The sequence below is a fragment of the Coregonus clupeaformis genome, chromosome 31 (genome assembly GCF_020615455.1).
Source record: "Coregonus clupeaformis isolate EN_2021a chromosome 31, ASM2061545v1, whole genome shotgun sequence".
Taxonomy (NCBI): Eukaryota; Metazoa; Chordata; class Actinopteri; order Salmoniformes; family Salmonidae; genus Coregonus; species Coregonus clupeaformis.
In genome coordinates this window covers 43,274,534-43,294,861 of record NC_059222.1, presented here as the reverse complement: position 1 = coordinate 43,294,861, position 20,328 = coordinate 43,274,534, and the positions used below count along the sequence as shown (strand labels likewise).

At 46.8% G+C, this 20,328-nt stretch overlaps 2 protein-coding genes across 4 annotated transcripts; one reads left to right on the top strand and one right to left on the bottom strand.

Annotated features, from left to right (window-relative positions):
* Window positions 1-2,454: 2,454 nt before the first annotated feature.
* Window positions 2,455-6,635, top strand: LOC121547746 (voltage-dependent anion-selective channel protein 2). The gene is made up of 9 exons (XM_041859161.2): window positions 2,455-2,604; window positions 3,467-3,538; window positions 3,939-3,988; window positions 4,083-4,235; window positions 4,313-4,365; window positions 4,590-4,817; window positions 5,048-5,198; window positions 5,425-5,482; window positions 5,578-6,635. Exons 2-9 carry the CDS (start codon window positions 3,472-3,474, stop codon window positions 5,667-5,669), a joined length of 852 nt encoding a protein of 283 aa, XP_041715095.1. The 5' UTR covers window positions 2,455-2,604; window positions 3,467-3,471; the 3' UTR covers window positions 5,670-6,635.
* Window positions 6,636-6,707: 72 nt separating this feature from the next.
* LOC121547747 (catechol O-methyltransferase domain-containing protein 1) lies at window positions 6,708-10,831 on the bottom strand. 3 transcript variants are annotated; one of them, XR_005996548.2, is made up of 9 exons: window positions 10,730-10,831; window positions 10,154-10,221; window positions 9,829-9,956; window positions 9,489-9,594; window positions 9,154-9,272; window positions 8,136-8,190; window positions 7,920-8,053; window positions 6,983-7,695; window positions 6,708-6,944 (listed from the first exon to the last, which is right to left on the bottom strand). XR_005996548.2 is itself a non-coding variant. In XM_041859162.2 (8 exons), exons 1-8 carry the CDS (start codon window positions 10,783-10,785, stop codon window positions 7,543-7,545), a joined length of 819 nt encoding a protein of 272 aa, XP_041715096.1. In that variant the 5' UTR covers window positions 10,786-10,831; the 3' UTR covers window positions 6,708-7,542. The 3 variants fall into 3 exon arrangements, 2 of the variants coding, with proteins under 2 accessions (XP_041715096.1, XP_041715097.1); XM_041859162.2 differs by having other exon boundaries at window positions 6,708-7,695; XM_041859163.2 differs by lacking the exon at window positions 10,154-10,221 and having other exon boundaries at window positions 6,708-7,695; window positions 10,730-10,807.
* Window positions 10,832-20,328: the final 9,497 nt, after the last annotated feature.

Sequence of the window (20,328 nt, the reverse complement as noted above, 5' to 3'; positions counted from 1 at the left end):
ATGGCTGTGTGCTCGATTTTATACACCTGTCAGCAACGGGTGTGGCTGAAATAGCCGAATCCACTAATTTGAAGGGGTGTCCACATATGTGTGTGTGTGTGTGTATATATAATGTATTTTGGTTTCCTTTATAATATTTGTATTGTTCAGTTATTATCCTGCCTTTTCCGAACTAGACCTAGCCGTAAACGGAGCTGTTACCAAGGAGATCGCAAAAAGCAGCCAAAACTATGGAATGGAAAATGGTGAACAATCGTTTTCAATATCATTCCATTTGCCAATAACTTTAGGTGTTATAGTAACATTGTCTTTATGGAAATGCATATCTCAAATGTTGAATATTGTTGTTTAGTAAATGACCAGGCTTCACAATAATAAGAATAACATACAAGGATATAAATCCTTACAAAATAATAGTTTTCCTTCTTCCACAGATCCCTTGGACTATCTTAATTTATTTCATTTTGTATATGTCAATAGCATATATTTTTTTATTTTACATCTATATATGATGATATACAGAAAGGTTATTGCACTTGAACAGGAATATGTTTACAGTTGTACGGAACTATATTTGTTTAAAACACAATGTGCTTTTATGTATAGGATTGATTTCAGAATCACCCTCAGCCAAATCATTAAAACAAATGCAAACCAACCCCCACCCCCCCACCCCCCCAGGCACTTAAATCAGACAGCCATTAATGGTATTGGTTACAACCCACTTTTGTAAAACAATTTTAAGTATTACTTCCCACTTGGCAAAGACGTCTGTTCAACGTCTAGTTTAAATGTATCCTACATTTGATTGAAATCACGTTAGTTGACAACTCAATGTAAATAATTAGATTTGAACCGTCATTGGATTTATTTGAAAAAATTGCAAATTCGCCAAATTCATTTTTATGTTGATGACTTTTTGCGAAACTAATCAGTTTTCCACCTTGATTCATCGTCATCACGTTTGTTTCTACGTCATTAAAAATAATAATCCAATGTTGATTCAACCAGTTCGTGTCCAGTGGGTTAAATCCCATCTCCATCCCATGTTTTATTTGGAATTTCAGCTGCGGAATAGTTATTGGTTCTACTAGACCTAGATACCTTACATGCTATGAGTGTTTTTATTACCCCCCATAATTCCAAAGAGTTCCTAATAAAGTAATGCATCAATATTTTGGCTTGACTAATGCTAGCTCGTGCTAACTGCAAATCTATAATTTGCTGCAAAATGTTTTTAGATACGTTCAGGAGAATTATGGTTTTTCTCTCATGCATTTGTTCTTGTCACTTTTAACCCCCTCTATAAATTGTTACTAATCCTTATCACTGGTATGGTTATAATGGTACGTTACATACCTTCAAGATGCAGTAATTGGCTACCATTGTAATGGAAATGTTGCAATCACACAAAGTGTGGTTGTATTGGGTTAATTGATTAATGTCCTGCAAATGACGTGTCTTTACCATCATTAAACAGTTGAAATCAATGAATGGTTCAAGTTAGTTTTGAGGAGGGGAAGCTGATCCTAGATGTGTACCTAGTGAAAAGTCGCCCTGTGTGTGTGCAAGAATGTAATTCAGTTAGCTACACGGTTAGAGGACATGGTGACACATCTGCACGAGATAGCGCCAGAGTGCAGTGGATTTAAGCGGATTCTGGGAATCGGCTCAGAGCTATCCTGAGCAGTTTACATTTTGGAAATCCCCCCCAGTTGATGGCCATGGTTCCCACTGTGTCTGAGGTCCAGTGTCTAAGCGTGGATTTAACCTATTACTGAGTTTACATGTCGGGTCTGTCTGCTATGGAAAACCAGCATGTGTGTTCGGCCTGATCTTATTAGCTTAGTTAGTACCACTTCAGGTCAAGTCCTCTGACGGTCAAAGTGCTGATTTCAGTTTTTACTGTTTAGTTAGCTAGACCACCTGTTTCTGTTTTGACCACCAAAAGATTTCTCCAACCCATTATTCAGCCACACTGCAGCCTTCGGCTAGCAGCAGTTATCAGCTCAGCAAATATTTGTATTTTATTTGTGATCACAGCTCAGTTAGTATAATTCCTTACCATGCAGAATTATTCTAGTTTAGCTATCTAGTTAAGGTTTCTTGAAGTGTTTCTGACAGCCCCGGTTATAGTAGCTAATCCAGCTGTCAACTAAATACAAACCTCCTGAAACTGTACAGAGAAAAGCTGACTGCTAGATCTATCATGTTAGGCCAAGCACCGTGGTTGCTATGGTGATAAAGACGGCTTCCAGTTGCCAGATATTATTTGTGAAGACAATTGTATTACATTAATAAATACACAAATATTCAAGTGTTTCAGTCTTGTATTAACTAGATTATTATATATGGACATAGAAATACTCAATTAAAATCAGAACTCAAAGTCATCCTACTATGATTTAGACAGGCAAAGAAACGAACACCTACATTTACAGGGTCCTGCGATCCTGAGGTCATGTGAGGTTTTGCGTTTGCGGTTTCTCCTTCATCGCCCTCCAACTGGACAGGACTGTCGCGACGCGGTGTTAGAAACAGCCTGAAAACGACGAACCAACGCAAAGCTCCAAGCAACTGAAGCGAAGTCCTGCAAAACTTCCAGTAAGTAATGTCCATAGCTTTGTTAGCTAGTTAATTAGGTAACTGTGATTGCTAGGTAGCTGGCGTACCTTGCTAGCCAGCTAACTAGCTAAACGTTAGCTAGCTAGGTAGGGGACATGGCCGGGATTCAGCGCAGGGAACTCTGTAGCCAGATAGCTAACGTTAGTCCATTGTCAAGGGTAAATACATGTCCCGATCTTTGACATTAACTATAGCTAACTACATTTTGACTTTTTATTCGAGGTGGAAAGATGATGTGCCATTGCCTAGCTACCTAGCTAACTGTGTCTTCTTACTGTCGAGTTCAAGTTGAAGAAACAGATTGCTGCTGTGAGCAAATCCCTGTCTGTGATGTAATGGCTTGTTAACTTGCTTGCCGGCTAGCTATTTTGCTAACAGCTACTAGCTAGCTAAGTTGACTTTCATTGAACCAGCCGCCAGTTACATTGATATTGCACATTGTAATGATCTACTTTAGCTAACTAGGCAAGCAAACAACTTGAGACTTGGCAGCGGCATTGACGTGCTAATATCGACGTCAAGATGGATGCTTACAGATAACCTTGTTCTTCAAAGCTTGACATGTGTAGAGGTGGTTGTGTAGGCCTGGCCATATCCCTTCAACTGTGTTCACAGTCCTATGAGGAGATGATCCATACATTCCCTATTATCTGATCATTTACTTGGTGGTGGAGGACACTGCTACTAGTCAATCAATAGCGAACAACATGCATGTTAGGACTATCTCTTTGTGGCAAAATAATCTTTGTCCTACATTTTCTGCAATAGGCTACATGCTGAACTCAGTCAGTAGTACTATGATAGCTGAATTTGTCATCTGCCATTTTCCTACTTGTCACAGGTAGAATGGCTGTCCCTCCATCATATGGTGATCTTGGTAAATCTGCAAAGGACATCTTCAACAAAGGATATGGTAAATGTCTTCAAAACTGGTTGGTTTACCCCTGTAGGAATGATGAGCATGACAAACATTGACATTTACGTAACAGGGGCCTTTTCTGACAACTTAAACGTTCAGCATCACTTTGCTTTGGCCTCTCTTACACCCGTAAGGGAATGTTTCCATCAATCCACAGAACACATTTCACACTGACAGGACATTTTACAAGTATGTTAACATAATAACAACCAGGCATTCAATTTGTTCAAGCCAAGTCACAATTGTCCGTATGGATCAGTATTCTCCATGTAGTGGTCCATTTGGAAAGTATTTAAATGTTAAGGAGATGCTAATCAAAAACAGGTTAACACCGCTCCCTTAATATGCAAAGGAACATATGGTGTTCTGAATGTTATGGTTTGTTCTTTATTAGGTTTTGGATTGGTGAAACTTGACGTCAAGACCAAGTCTTCAAGTGGAGTGGTGAGTTTGGCTTTTCAATCATGCCACAGTTACTGTACATTCTGGCCCTCCATAACAAGATATAGGCTCACTGTCTGTCATGATTGTTATTTAGGAATTCAAAACCTCTGGCTCGTCCAACACTGACACCAGCAAAGTCAATGGCAACCTGGAGACCAAGTACAAATGGGGTGAATACGGCCTGACGTTTACAGAGAAGTGGACAACAGACAACACTCTGGGGACTGAGATCACTGTTGAAGACCAGGTAGAGGGGAGACACCAGTCTATACTGTCATTTGTCAGCTTTCTATTCAGTTGTTTAATTTTTTTCTTCTTCCATAGATCACCAAAGGACTGAAACTTACGTTCGACACCCAATTCTCACCAAATTCTGGGTACGGTTTGTGGCTATAAAATTTTTTTCAAGCATCATTTTATGTTTCTCACCAGTCTTGAGACCCTGGAGTGGATAACATTTATTGTGCACGTTCGGCACTGCATAACCCACCACCAACCTTCCTTTTATTGAAAATAATCAGTGATGACTGAACTAGAACAACAGAAATATCAGAATGATGTTTATTCATCCTATTTTCCCCATCTGTTCTCTCTGTAACAGCAAGAAGAGTGGGAAGGTGAAGACTGCCTATAAGCGTGAATACGTCAACTTGGGCGTAGATGTAGACTTTGACTTTGCCGGCCCGGCCATCCACGGTGCAGCGGTGACCGGATACGAGGGATGGCTGGCTGGCTACCAGATGACCTTCGACACGGCCAAGTCCAAAATGACCCAGAGCAACTTCGCTGTTGGCTACAAGACGGATGATTTCCAGCTGCACACCAATGTGTAAGCTTCATATCTATTGTATTTTGGATGGACTTATATCTCAGCAGTAAAGTGTGAATGTTTCTATTAGAAAGATGATGGTCTTGGCAAGTTACATCGATTTTTAATAACAAGTTGTAGGTTGATTTTGAGCATTTCAGTTCATCTTTTAGTTGAGTTATTATTAAATAAAGAGCTGTTCATCGGACAAGGATAGCACAATGTATGTCTGTTTATGTCCTACATCCCAGTAATGATGGCACAGAGTTTGGAGGGTCCATCTACCAGAAGGTGAATGACCAGCTGGAGACTGCTGTGAACCTGGCCTGGACAGCAGGCAGCAACAGCACCCGCTTTGGCATCGCTGCCAAGTATCAGCTGGACTCCAGTGCCTCGATATCTGTGAGTGCTGCTTTTCTGGTTGTCTTGTTTATTAGTCTTGTGTGTTCAATATTCAGAGACTGGTTCTGCGGGATTAGTAGTTTATTAAATGGGAATGGGCTGTGTCAAAGGAGATATTTTAGGAAGTAACTGGACAATAAAGTGACGTTTTTGTAATGCAATGCCAATAACGATCATAACCCGTTGTATACCATTGTTAATTGTATGTGTTTGTTATATTTTCCAGGTTAAAGTTAACAATGCTAGTTTGGTGGGAGTTGGCTATAACCAGACACTGCGGCCAGGTAAGAACTGTCTCTCACTACTTTGCAAAAGCACTGCCAGCCATCTCCAAAGTGGGCTGTTGTAGCTAAGTTATTTATTTTTTCCTGTTCTGCAGGTATGAAACTTATCCTGTCTGCACTGGTCGATGGCAAAAGCATCAACGCCGGTGGCCACAAACTGGGCCTGGGCCTGGAGCTGGAGGCATAAGTATCTAGCTGTCCTTTCTAGTGAAGTCTTCATATTTAATATTTGAGGGAATATCAGAAGAATTTGGCCTTAGGTATTTCCAGCCCAACAACCGGTAAGGGATGTCTCAAAGGAATGAGATTAATCTAAAGCATCAATATACACAACATAACCCTCAGTTCTGTCAGTTAGATGGATCCCCAACCCATCAGCCACTGCCATTTCCTTTGTTGGTTTGTAGTCCGTCATTCTGTGTGTACTATGACAGTAGCCCAGTACTACTAAGTCTTATGTATTCCTATACTGTGCTGTACCACTAGTGAAAAACATCCTCCTTCTCAGAGAGAGCGTTCATTCTGCATGTTTTACATTTGTTTTATCGGTTTGGCTCATTGGATGGGACAATCCGAGAAGGGTTATATTAAGATGTATTCTTTGATTTAATTATATATAATAACAATGTTATTATGTTGTCATTATGTGACAATCCTGAACTGTTGTTGTTTTGCACACTAGCAAATTATATTATACCTTTTTATTTATGTCTTATCTTTCCCTGTTTCATTTGCACATATAGTAGGCTTCGGTTAGCAATGCTTTGCCTGTTGTCAGGGCGGCTCCTACTCAGAATGTTCATCATGTATTCTAGAGACCTTAAACGTCTATTCTATTTGGTGATGAGATCTATTTAGCTAATATTCTTGAGGACATGTTAATAAATTATGCTTATTGCTTTGCCACCCACCCTGCGGTCAGATCCTTACGATATTGATTAACTAACCTGTTTCCTAGTTGAACATGGTAGTATAAATTGCACGACATTGCCAAATGGGATTTTCTGGGTGTGATTAGAAAGGAGAAGGGAAACTATTATAACTGAGCGTATCCTCCACCTCCCCTTCCCCTAGCTGTGTATAAATGATATGACTGGGAAACCAGAAACCAAGTCCACGTCTACCTTTACAATAAAGTCTTTTAAACAAGTCAGTCCTTTGTTCCTGCATATATCATGGCGTCTTCACACAGTTGGACAACGTGAAACTACATGGCAACAAGTCACTTGTTTTACAATTTAATGTACAGCTCAACCATAACGAACATTTAAAAACAAACATGTATACAGTGAAAGTATGACTCACCTGAGTACAATGTGTATAACTGTAAGCATTACCCATATATTACTTTGGTTATTTCTAAAATTAAGCTGTAATTTAAGATTTTCCAGACAAAAAACATTACAAGAATATTTAAGTCTTGATTTTGTCTAAAGTAACGGTTGGCAAAAAGCATTTAAACCTCTTCAGGTCACAGATATTCAGTGGCAGCATTTAAACCTCTTCAGGTCACAGATATTCAGTGGCAGCATTTAAACCTCTTCAGGTCACAGATATTCAGTGGCAGCATTTAAACCTTCAGGTCACAGATATTCAGTGGCAGCATTTAAACCTTCAGGTCACAGATATTCAGTGGCAGCATTTAAACCTTCAGGTCACAGATATTCAGTGGCAGCATTTAAACCTCTTCAGGTCACAGATGTTCAATGGCAGCATTTAAACCTTCAGGTCACAGATATTCAGTGGCAGCATTTAAACCTTCAGGTCACAGATATTCAGTGGCAGCATTTAAACCTTCAGGTCACAGATATTCAGTGGCAGCATTACACTAATGGATTTAATGACATAAACAACAATTTGAAAAGTCAGCACTTGTACCAAAAAGATGGCAAGTACTATCTGATTATCATAACGCAAAGCTACTTCTTACTAATTACATTCTACAGTAGAGGCCAGTGTTGGTCAATCATAACCCGTCACTAATTACATTCTACAGTATAGGCCAGTGTTGGCCAATTTCCCATGTAGTCCTACAGTTAGGACCTGTCTCCTACATAGTGTTACAGTTTGAAGGCCAGCGTTAACCCATCTCCCACAGTGAGCATGCTGATGTTGATCCTGACATCCCGGTACAACTTCTTGTTCAGCTTGTCAATGGCCTGGGTGTCTATGTCATCAGATGCAGGGTTCACCACCTTCCCACTCCACAGAACCTAAAAGCACGGAGGAGCAGCAGCAGCATCATTCTAAGCTTTTAAAAAATAAATTGCTTACGGCTGTCGCATGTGATTTGAGATGAACTGCTGTGGTAGTCTCTTTTGGCAAGATGTTAATTTGGTTCTGGGTGCTGGAATTACTGTTGCGGTAACATGAACTATGCATCATGGCCAACACCCTACAAATGACTAGGCTACAGTCGTCATACTGAAACACTCACGTTATCAATGGCAATAATCCCTCCTTTTCTCACTAGCTGGAGGGATTTTTCGTAGTAGCTGTCGTAGTTTGCTTTGTCTGCGTCGATGAAGACGAAGTCGAACGTCTCGGCCTCGCCATTGGCCAGGAGGTCAACTGAGGAAGAGTGAGTGAGTGTGAATACATTTGTTCATTATCTACTGCTGATAATGGATCTGTTACTAACATGTTACTATACCGAGAGTTTCCAATGCCGGCTGGATCCGTAGATCTATTTTATTCTCCACTCCAGCCTGTTGAGAAAGATCTGATGGTTGAGTTATATAATACAGTGCATGGTTACACATGACTTTTTCCTGACACCAATTTTGTACTCTGCTTACAATGTCGACAAGAAGGGCTTTTCTTGACGGTGGAAGTACTGATAAGAACTTCTGTCATCAGGTGAGACCGTTGGTAATGGATGCTCTGACAGGCTCTCTCTATGATGGATCACATGACTTTCACATCAATCTATCACACAACCACAGCCAGTCTCTCAAAGTTTGAATTTATTTTGAGGAGGGACTGTGAAAAAAAGCAAGTCTGAGTTTATCTGTTTTTGTAAAGTCCAGAATATCAGCAATATAATTTTCATCTACAGGTTGACCGCTATGGGATAAACGATTAACTTAAAAGGTGAGTCTTGGTTTCATACCATAGAGTGTTTTGGTATCTTAGCTCAATAAAAGCAGCAGCAACCATGACAAGTGTGCAGTTCTTATCACAGTGAGATGGCTTTTCAGATGCCATGCAAATGTAGCTTGTGTGTCAGATCTGTTTGTGCCATCGTGCCAACTCCTTCACTCATTGTCGTGCCAACTCCTTCACTCATTGTCGTGCCAACTCCTTCACTCATTGTCGTGCCAACTCCTTCACTCATTGTCATGCCAACGTTCGGCTTGACAATTTTCAGCAAAGGAGCTGGCAAGAGCACAAACAGATCTGGGACCAGGCTAATGTGAATAAAGTAGTTTCAGAATGTAATTTGTTACCTGGGGTGTTTGACAAGCCCAGTAGTCAGTGGTGCTATCCCTTACAAAACATACCCATGTCTGGCCTGCACACGCCAGAATCACTACAATGGTGTGAGAGATGACATATAGACAATCAAACGATCCTGCCAGCTCTCCAAACGCCTGTCTAAAAGAGTTAAGTGCACAGTTGATCGCGTAGCACTGGCATGTCAGAAAAGCAAAACACAATCCACATTTCACCTCTTTCCAGAAGGGTTTGCCGATGTTGGGGTATTCGTCTTTGATGTCACAGGCCACCATCTTCCCGTCGTCTGGCAAAACCAGCGCTATGCTCAGAGTATTGTACCCTGTGTACACGCCTACAGGGAAGATAAATAAAACGAGCATTATGAGACTCGTATACGGTAAATGTGTTACATAAAACAACAGTATTTATTTTTGCAAGCCTATATGGAATAGCATTACACTATGCTATTGGTTGTGATAGAAACATCAAATAAAATGGTAGGCTATAGCAACTAGTGTGAGAAGAGATGATTAAATGTGATACAGAGTATAATGTGAATAATATTTACCGATTTCTATAGCTTTCTTGGCTTTGATGAGTCTTGCCAGGTTAGCCATCAGCTGTGATTGCTCAGCGGCAACCATGATGAAGTTCCAGGAATCATCCATGGTCCTCTGGAAGATGAAACAGAAGAAAAGGAGATGTTAATGTTTTGTTAACGTCATAAAACAGGTTGTTTATTAAGTGTACATTTATATTTACAAGTCTCAGACCCAGACACTTGTGCAACATAGTAAATGGTGCAAAAACACATCCAATATAGACTTTGGACAGTTTCTAGCGTTCGGCAAATCTAATTTAGGAACATATTTGATAATGAAGACTTCTGTAAATCCGGATCTTCTTACCAGTCTGAGTTTTTTCAGCGCCGGATGCTCCCTCATTGAATGATTGAGGACATACTGCATCAAGGGGTTATCTTTTGCCCCAGAGTGACTCTTGAAGATGTCCATGGAAAATGTGGATCTTCTTTTGCCTGGAGGGAGCAATCATGTCAACTGATGAGTATCTCAAGATGGCAATATGGTATAGATGCTGTGGTTTAAGTGTTTGATAATTGAACAATAATGGGGAAACCATACACGATGACTCTGTCATATCCGACTGTTCAACGTCATCTTGACATGTCATGATATTGATCAGAAGCAGGCACGCTGATTCTACCCCCCTTACCAATGTAATAACCAGCCACAAAGACAACTCCAAGTGTAGCGGATCCGATCAATGCTTCTCTGGATACACTGTGAAAAGACATTGTAACAATGTTTCTCCTCGCTTATTCATTGACCGTTTGACAGATCAAGGACTTCTAACCTTGTAACAAGCTGTTTCCTTGTTTGCTATAGTTACCGCGAAGCTGTAATATAGGGGCGCACCCTAAATATAATGCATTCACATGAACGAACAATAAATGAAATTGCGCTTATATTACCAAGTGCCAGGTCAAATGAATAATAAGCGCGTGCACGTGACCACTCATGTGCTAAAACCCCTCCAACGAATAAAACATCAGGAACTACAAGTGGTCTGCAATTTTACAACATTTTCCTTTGAGCAAGACACTCTTGAATTGTAGACTTGTCATCCAAATCCATTCAAACAATGATATTTTGTACCATTATATCCTATGGCTGCAACATTATCAGAAAGATCTGTACAAAGTCCCTCATCAACATGAACAAATAAACGGATCTTCACACGATGGAGCACTTATAGCACCAAAAGCCATGCATACTGTAACTTACTTACCGCGTATAAAGAGATGAATTCGATGAACTGTGAATCTGCGTGGTGCCTGTTCTCATGCGATTCCCTGTATAAAATGGCCTCTAAGAACAGGGAGGGAGGAGGGTCCCTGATTCGTGAATAATCAATTTAACACTTGGATCACCAAATCTAGAAAATGGCATTGCTTTATCATGTGCTTATAACCATGATAGTTTTACACAAAGACCTAGCTGTGTGGAGTGGATCTCCTGCTCATTCATACCCCGGCACAAGCCAGTTCTTCATCAGACACACTGTAATAGTTGCCTAAATGCGAGGCTTCTGTGTCTCTGCAGGTCTGTGTCTCTGCTAAGCTTGGATTCTAGTGCTACAGTTTCCCCTATTCTATTCCATTCTGGTTTGTGGAACATACAGTACTTGGCCCCTGTTGTTACAGAAGCAACAACACATTTTACATTTTATATTTTTAGTCATTTAGCGGACGCTCTTATCCAGAGCGACTTACCGTTAGTGAGTGCATACATTTTCATACACAAATCGTAATTTGTGTTTGCACAATATCCCAGGAGAACACTTAGAGAATGTGGATCATTGGTTGTCATCACACACAGAGGCCAACAGCACAGTCAGTTTGAGCAGTGTGTTTATTTTGAACTCAATGTAAAACTCGTCTGACAATAGTCCCAGTGGGAATATATATGTTAATAGTCCAGATCCAAAACATTAGCCTGTAGCATATTTGCAATGCCATGTCCAAAAATCATATAATTCTAGACTACTTTAATTTTGCAATATCATTGTGAATTGCAGTTTCTATAATCTTAATAACCACAGTCATTGCCCCCAGGTATGGAATATTTACTTTTCTATCACAGTACAGTCAGAAACCATGGACTGATGTTGTTTACCCTTTTTGATGTCATTTCAGATACCTTGCTAGGGTAATGATACAGTCACCCTCCAGTTGAATATCCAGGTCTACCCTAGTCTGCCCTTGAAATAAAGCTCTGTTCATCTGGGCTATTTGTGACTGTCCAAAATACCTCTTTAGCACATCCATCCTGTATATAAAATGTACGCACTCACTGACTGTAAGTCGCTCCGGATAAGAGCGTCCGCTAAAATGACTAAAAATGTAAAATGTAATTCCATGATGCATGTAACATGATCATGTAAAATAAAATACATGGGCCATTCATAGCTGGGGATGACCAACATGTGTGATGCATACTTTCGTACAGAGAGGGGCACTATTGTCATGTCAATCTTCAGTATACTGTACTTATGGAGATAGATCCACTGTGCCATTGGTCCACTACTTTCACCCCCAAAAAAAAAAAATGAAACGTTATGGTATCTACAATACACTCTTGCATGTCGGCTGATTTAGTATTTTCTATCATATTAAAAAGCAGTATGATTTGCACCAGGCTACACAATAAAGACCGTGTCAACAATGTAACTTAGACCAACACTCTGCCTCAGTGGCTTTCTGACCCAGTTCCATGCAGTGTGTGTTTGGTGAGGTGATCAGCAGGGCCCTTGGGAGCCCATCTCTGCTGGAGTGAATAGCATCTTCTCCTCAGGCCTTTTAGTTGCACAACCATGCCGTGTGATAATGTGGTGATAGCATGCACCCTAGAGACAAGGCGCTGCTTGGGGGGGGGGAGAGACGGGCTGGGGAATGGGGGGGTGTCATCACAGGGCCCTGTGTAGGATCCTAATGCTCCCAGCCACACACCATATATGCGTCCCAAATGGCATCCCATTCCCTATTTAGTGCACTACTTTCGACCAGGGGCCCATAGGGCTCGATCTGGTCAAAGGTAGTGCACTATGTAGGGAATAGGGTGCTATATGGATCACACACATGCCATATCAGCGGTTAATCCAGTCATGAGGGGACGACTCCCTTTCATCTGCTGCTCTGAGACGCATGAGCACAAGGTCAAGAGCAGCTGGCGTTATGTCAGAGACAAATGGTGTACATAATTAACGTCAGGGGAAAAGGGGGGATGGGAGAGGGGATGAGATAGGAAGGGAGAGAGGAGGGGAGAGAGGTGGGAGAGAGGAGGGGAGAGAGGGGGAGAGAGAGGGAGAGAGGGGGATGGGAGAGGAGGGGATAGAGTAGGTAGAGAGGAGGAGAGAGGTGGGAGAGGAGGGGAGAGAGGGGAGAGAGGGGAGAGAGGGGGAGAGAGAGAGAGAGGGGGAGAGAGGGAATGGGAGAGGAAGGGAGAGAGGGGATGAGAGAGGAGGGGAGAGAGGAGGGAGAAAGAGGGGGAGAGAGGAGGGAGAGAGGGGGAGAGGAGGAGAGTGGGGGAGAGAGAGGGAGGGAGGAGGGGAGCGAGGGGGAGAGAGGAGGGAGAGAAGAGGGGAGAGAGGGGGAGAGAGGGGGAGATAGGAGGGGAGAGAGGAGGAGAGAGGAGGGGAGAGGAGGGAGATAGGAAGGGAGAGAGAGGGGGAGAGAGGAGGAGAGAGAGGAGGGGAGAGAGGTGGGAGAGAGGGATGGGAGAGGGGATGAAAGAGGAGGGGAGAGAGGGGGAGTGAGGGGGAGAGAGGAGGAGAGAGGAGGAGAGAGGAGGGAGGGGAGAGGGGAGAGAGGATGAGTGAGAGGGGAGAGAGGAGGGAGAGAGGAGGAGAGAGGAGGGAGGGAGAGAGGGAGAGAGGATGAGTGAGAGGGGGAGAGAGGAGGGGAGAGAGGAGGAGAGAGGAGGGGAGGGGAGAGAGGGGAGAGAGGATGAGTGAGAGGGGGAGAGAGGAGGGGAGAGAGGGATGAGAGAGAGGAGGGAGAGAGAGGGAGAGAGGAGGGAGAGAGGGGAGAGAAGAGGAGAAGAGAGGAGGGGAGAGAGGTGGGAGAGAGGGATGGGGAGTGGGGATAAGAGAGGAGGAGAGAGAGGGGGGAGAGAGGAGGGAAGAGAGGAGGAGAGAGAGGAGGGGAGAGGGGGGTTAGAGAGGAGGGGGGAGAGGAGGGGAGAGAGGTGGGAGAGAAGGATGCGAGAGGGGCTGAGAGAGGAGAGGAGAGAGGGGGAAGAGAGGGTGGAGAGGAGGGAGAGAGAGAGAGGAGAGAGGGATGGGAGAGGGGATGAGAGAGGGAGAGAGGGGAGAGAGGAGGGGTTGGGAGAGAGGGGGAGAAAGGAGGGGAGATAGGGGAGAGAGAGGAGGGAGATAGGGGAGAGAGAGGAGGGGAGATAGAGGGGAGAGAGGAGGAGAGAGAGGAGGGGAGAGAGGTGGGAGAGAGAGGGGGAGAGAGGTGGGAGAGAGAGGGGGAGAGAGGAGGGAGAGAGAGGGGGAGAGAGGAGGGGAGAGAGGTGGGAGAGAGAGCGGAGAGAGGATGGGAGAGAGGGGGAGAGAGGAGGGGAGAGAGGGATGGGAAAGGGGATAAGAGAGGAGGGAGAGAGAGGGAGAGAGGAGGGGAGAGAGGGAGATAGGAGGAGAGAGAGGAGGAGAGAGAGGAGGGAGAGAGGGGGAGAGAGGAGAGAGAGAGGAGGGGAGAGGGGGTGGGAGAGAGGGATGGGAGAGGGATGAGAGAGGAGAGGAGAGAGGGGGGAGACGTTTGGGAGAGAGGGAGAGAGGAGGGGAGATAGGGGAGAGAGAGGAAGGGAGAGAGAGGGGGAGAGAGGAGGGAGAGAGGTGGGAGAGAGGGATGGGAGAGGGATGAGAGAGGAGGGAGAGAGGGGGAGAGAGGGGGAGAGAGGAGGGGAGAGAGGGGGAGAGAGGAGGGGTTGGGAGAGAGGGGAGAGAGGAGGGAGATAGGGGAGAGAGAGGAGGGGAGAGAGGGGGCGGGATAGGGGAGAGAGAGGAGGGGAGAGAAGGGAGAGAGGAGGAGAGAGAGGAGGGGAGAGAGGTGGGAGAGAGAGGGAGAGAGGTGGGAGAGAGAGGGGGAGAGAGGAGGGAGAGAGAGGGGGAGAGAGGAGGGAGAGAGAGGGGGAGAGAGGAGGGAGAGAGGTGGGAGAGAGATGGAAAGAGGATGGGGGAGAGAGGAGGGGAGAGAGGGATGGGAAAGGGATAAGAGAGGAGGGGAGAGAAAGGGGAGAGAGGAGGGAGAGGAGGGGGAGAGAGGAGGAGAGAGAGGAGGGGAGAGAGGTGGGAGAGAGGGAGGGAGAGGGGATGAGAGAGGAGGGGAGAGAGGGGGAGAGAGGTTGGGGAGAGAGGAGGGGAGTGAGGGGGGAGAGAGGAAGGGAGAGAGGGGGAGAGAGGTGGGGAGAGAGAGGGGGAGAGAGGAGGGGAGAGAGTGGGAGACAGGAGGGAGAGAGAGGGGGAGAGAGGAGGGGAGAGAGGGATGGGAAAGGGGATAAGAGAAGAGGGGAGAGAGAGGGGCGAGAGGAAGGGAGAGAGGGGGAGATAGGAGGAGAGAGAGGAGGAGAGAGAGGAGGGGAGAGAGGGGGGAGAGAGGAGGAGAGAGGAGGGGAGAGAGGTGGGAGAGAAGGATGGGAGAGGGGATGAGAGAGGATGGGAGAGAGGGCGGAGAGAGGTTTGGGAGAGAGGCAGAGAGGAGGGGAGAAAGGGGAGAGAGGGGAAGGGAGAGAGAGGGGGAGAGAGGAGGGGAGAGAGTTGGGAGAGAGGGATGGGAGAGGGGATGAGAGAGGAGGGGAGAGAGGGGGAGAGAGGGGGAGAGAGGAGGGAGAGGGATGGGAAAGGGGATAAGAGAGAGGGGAGAGAGAGGGGAGAGAGGAGGGGAGAGAGGGGGAGATAGGAGGAGAGAGAGGAGGAGAGAGAGGAGGGGAGAGAGGGCGGAGAGAGGAGGAGAGAGAGGAGGGGAGAGAGGTGGGAGAGAGGGATGGGAGAGGGGATGAGAGAGGAGGGGAGAGAGGGGGAGAGACGTTTGGGAGAGAGGGAGAGAGGAGGGGAGATAGGGGAGAGAGAGGAAGGGAGAGAGATGGGGAGAGAGGAGGGGAGAGAGGTGGGAGAGAGGGATGGGAGAGGAGATGAGAGAGGAGGGGAGAGAGGGAGAGAGAGAAAGGAGAGAGATGGGGAGAGAGGAGGGGAGAGAGGTGGGAGAGAGGGATGGGAGAGGGGATGAGAGAGGAGGGAGAGAGAGGGGAGAGAGAGGGGGAGAGAGGAGGGGAGAGAGGGGGGAGAGAGGAGGGGGTTGGGAGAGAGGAGGGAGGGGAGAGAGGGGGAGATAGGGAGAGAGAGGAAGGGAGAGAGAGGGGAGAGAGAGGAGGAGAGAGAGGAGGGAGAGAGGTGGGAGAGAGAGGTGAGAGAGGTGGGAGAGAGAGGAGGAGAGGGGTGGGAGAGAGGGATGGGAGAGGGGATGAGAGAGGAGGGAGAGAGGGGGGAGAGACGTTTGGGAGAGAGGGAGAGAGGAGGGGAGATAGGGGAGAGAGAGGAAGGGAGAGAGAGGGGGAGAGAGGAGGGGAGAGAGGTGGGAGAGAGGGATGGGAAAGGGGATAAGAGAGGAGGGGAGAGAGAGGGGAGAGGAGGGGGAGAGAGGGGGAGATAGGAGGAGAGAGAGGAGGGGAGAGAGGAGGGAGAGAGGAGGAGAGAGAGGAGGGGAGAGGGGTGGGAGAGAGGGATGGGAGAGGGGATGAGAGGAGGGGAGAGAGGGGGAGAGACGTTTGGGAGAGAGGGAGAGAGGAGGGGAGATAGGGGAGAGAAGGAAGGGAGAGAGAGGGGGAGAGAGGAGGGGAGAGAGATGGGAGAGGGGATGAGAGAGGAGGGAGAGAGGGGAGAGAGGGGGAGAGAGGAGGGGTTGGGGAGAGGGGGAGAGAGGAGGGGAGATAGGGGGAGAGAGAGGAGCGAGAGAGGGGGCGATAGGGGAGAGAGAGGAGGGAGAGAGGGGGAGAGAGGAGGAGAGAGAGGAGGGAGAGAGGTGGGAGAGAGAGGGGGAGAGAGGAGGGGAGAGAGGGGGAGAGAGGAGGGAGAGAGAGGGGGAGAGAAGAGGGGAGAGAGGTGGGAGAGAGAGTGGAAAGAGGATGGGAGAGAGGGGGAGAGAGGAGGGGAGAGAGGGATGGGAAAGGGGATAAGAGAGGAGGGGAGAGAAAGGGGAGAGAGGAGGGGAGAGAGGGGGAGAGAGGAGGAGAGAGAGGAGGGGAGAGAGGTGGGAGAGAGGGAGGGGAGAGGGGATGAGAGAGGAGGGGAGAGAGGGGGAGAGAGGTTGGGGAGAGAGGAGGGGAGTGAGGGGAGAGAGGAAGGAGAGAGGGGGAGAGAGGTGGGAGAGAGAGGGGGAGAGAGGAGGGGAGAGAGTGGGAGACAGGAGGGAGAGAGAGGGGGAGAGAGGAGGGGAGAGAGGTGGGAGAGAGAGCGGAGAGGGAATGGGAGAGAGGGGGAGAGAGGAGGGGAGAGAGGGATGGGAAAGGGGATAAGAGAAGAGGGGAGAGAGGAAGGGAGAGAGGGGGAGATAAGAGGAGAGAGAGGAGGAGAGAGAGGAGGGGAGAAAGGGGGAAAGAAGAGGAGAGAGAGGAGGGGAGAGGGGTGGGAGAGAGGGATGGGAGAGGGATGAGAGAGGAGGGGAGAGAGGGGGAGAGACGTTTGGGAGAGAGGGAGAGAGGAGGGGAGATAGGGGAGAGAGAGGAAGGAGAGAGGGGGGAGAGAGGAGGGGAGAGAGGTGGGAGAGAGGGATGGGATAGGGGATGAGAGAGGAGGGGAGAGGGGGAGAGAGGAGGGGTTGGGAGAGAGGGGGAGAGAGGAGGGGAGATAGGGGAGAGAGAGGAGGAGAGAGGGGCGGGATAGGGGAGAGAGAGGAGGGAGAGGGGGGAGAGAGGAGGAGAGAGGAGGGAGAGAGGTGGGAGAGAGAGGGATAGAGGTGGGAGAGAGAGGGAGAGAGAGGAGGGAGAGAGAGGGGGGAGAGAAGAGGGGAGAGAGGTGGGAGAGAGAGTGGAAAGAGGATGGGAGAGAGGGGAGAGAGGAGGGGAGAGAGGGATGGGAAAGGGGATAAGAGAGGAGGGAGAGAAAGGGGAGAGAGGAGGAGAGAGAGGTGGGAGAGAGGGAGGGGAGAGTAGATGAGAGAGGTTGGGGAGAGAGGAGGGGAGTGAGGGGGGAGAGAGGAAGGGAGAGAGGGGCAGAGAGGTGGGAGAGAGAGGGGGAGAGAGGAGGGGAGAGAGTGGGAGACAGGAGGGAGAGAGAGGGGGAGAGAGGAGGGGAGAGAGAGCGGAGAGGGGGAATAAGAGAAGAGGGGAGAGAGGGATGAGAGAGGATAAGAGAGGAGGGGAGAGGATGGGAAAGGGGATAAGAGAAGGGAGATGTGGGAGAGAGGCATGGGAGAGTCTAGTTGAACAGTGAATACAGAACCAGTCTGTCTGAGTGTCTACAGGTTCCATCATGTCCAGTTGAACCCATTTTACATTTTAGTCATTTAGCAGACGCTCTTATCCAGAGCGACTTACAGTTAGTGAATACATTATATATATATATATTTTTTTATACTGGCCCCCCATGGGAATCGAACCCACAACCCTGGTGTTGCAAACGCCATGCTCTATCAACTGAGCTACATCCCTGCCGGCCATTCCCTCCCCTACCCTGGACGACGCTGGGCCAATTGTGCGCCGCCCATGAGTCTCCCGGTCGCGGATTCGAACCTGGATCTCTAGTGGCACAGTTAGCATGGAATAGTTCTAGTCTGGCAGAGATAAACCCGGGCCCTTTTGCCCATGGCCCATAGGGTGCAGTAGTACACTATATGAGGAATAGGGTGCCATTTGTGACACAGACAGATTTCGGACAGCAGGGGAGGATGGAGAGAGCATTTCTCCATGGGGACCAGACATGGGAGCTCACAGCCAGAACTGGCCCACTGAGGTGAGGAGAAGTCTGGGGGAGTCTGCCAAGGGGCACCACTCACCCTGGTAAGTGAGTAAATACAATATCACACCATCACACAACAAATCCAGAGGGGATGCATTACTCTTCCATATATCTGGGAAATTGCTGTGGTGTGAAGATATGATTGTGAATGCCATTATATTTCTATGAGCTCCACAGTCTTAGGCTACTGCTTGATGCTGTTATGACGTACTGGACTTGACTTATTTGAGACACTGCCCTGTTCCTGAGGACCCATTAAATATATAACAATACCCATGTAATACCGCTCTATCACCCGGCTCTCACTGTGAAATGTTAGCTTGTCAGCATACCCTTCAAATAAATAATATGCCATTTAGCAGACGCTTTTATCCAAAGCGACTTACAGTCATGCGTGCATACATTTTTTGTGTATGGGTGGTCCCGGGGATCGAACCCACTACCTTGGCGTTACAAGCACCGTGCTCTACCAGCTGAGCTACAGAGGACCACATACCTCTCTATCACCTGGCTCTCACTGTGAAATGTTAGTTTGTCAGAATACCCTTCAAATACCTCTCTATCACCCAGCTCTCACTGTGAAATGTTAGCGTGTCAGAATACCCTTCAAATACCTCTCCATCACCCGGCTCTCACTGTGAAATGTTAGCTGTCAGAATACCCTTCAAATACCTCTCCATCACCCGGCTCTCACTGTGAAATGTTAGCGTGTCAGAATACCCTTCAAATACCTCTCCATCAAATCAAATCAAATCAAATCAAATTTTATTGGTCACATGCGCCAATACAACAGGTGCAGACATTACAGTGAAATGCTTACTTACAGCCCTTAACCAACAGTGCATTTATTTTAAACAAAAAAGTAAGAATAAAACAACAACAAAAAAGTGTTGAGAAAAAAAGAGCAGAAGTAAAAAATAAAGTGACAGTAGGGGAGGCTATATATACAATAGAATAAAGTGACAGTAGGGAGGCTATATATACAGGGGGTCACTGCTGCATAGTCAATGTGCGGGGGCACCGGCTAGTTGAGGTAATATGTACATGTGGGTAGAGTTAAAGTGACTATGCATAAATACTTAACAGAGTAGCAGCAGCGTAAAAGGGATGGGGTGGGGGGGCAGTGCAAATAGTCCGGGTAGCCATGATTAGCTGTTCAGGAGTCTTATGGCTTGGGGGTAGAAGCTGTTGAGAAGTCTTTTGGACCTAGACTTGGCACTCCGGTACCGCTTGTCGTGCGGTAGCAGAGAGAACAGTCTATGACTAGGGTGACTGGAGTCTTTGACAATTTTGAGGGCCTTCCTCTGACACCGCCCGGCGGCTCTCACTCCTCTGACATCACCCGGCTCTCACTGTGAAATGTTAGCTGTCAGAATACCCTTCAAATACCTCTCCATCACCCGGCTCTCACTGTGAAATGTTAGCGTGTCAGAATACCCTTCAAATATCTCTCCATCACCCGGCTCTCACTGTGAAATGTTAGCTTGTCAGACAACTCAGTTTCTCTCAAATCTTGAATTTGACTTTGGCAGCAGTCTTTCTCCTTGATTGACAGATGAGCGAGCAATAGGGCTTCATCAAAAAGTGCAGTCTGACGGTTCGATTTGACAGCCCTCTTCAAGCTAAATATACTCCTTCTCGGCGCTGCATCATCTTGACAGCCAGAGCTGGCCCACTGAGTGAAGTGAGAGACCTGGTGTTGAGGATGTTGACAGTCTATTACTCTGGTTCATTCTTTCTAGAAGGTCAAATCCATACATATTAAATGATCTATTCTACAACATAATATGGAATATTACTGTTTATTTGTATTTGTATTTATTAAGGATCCCCATTAGTTCCTGTCAAGGCATCAACTACTCTTCCTGGGGTTT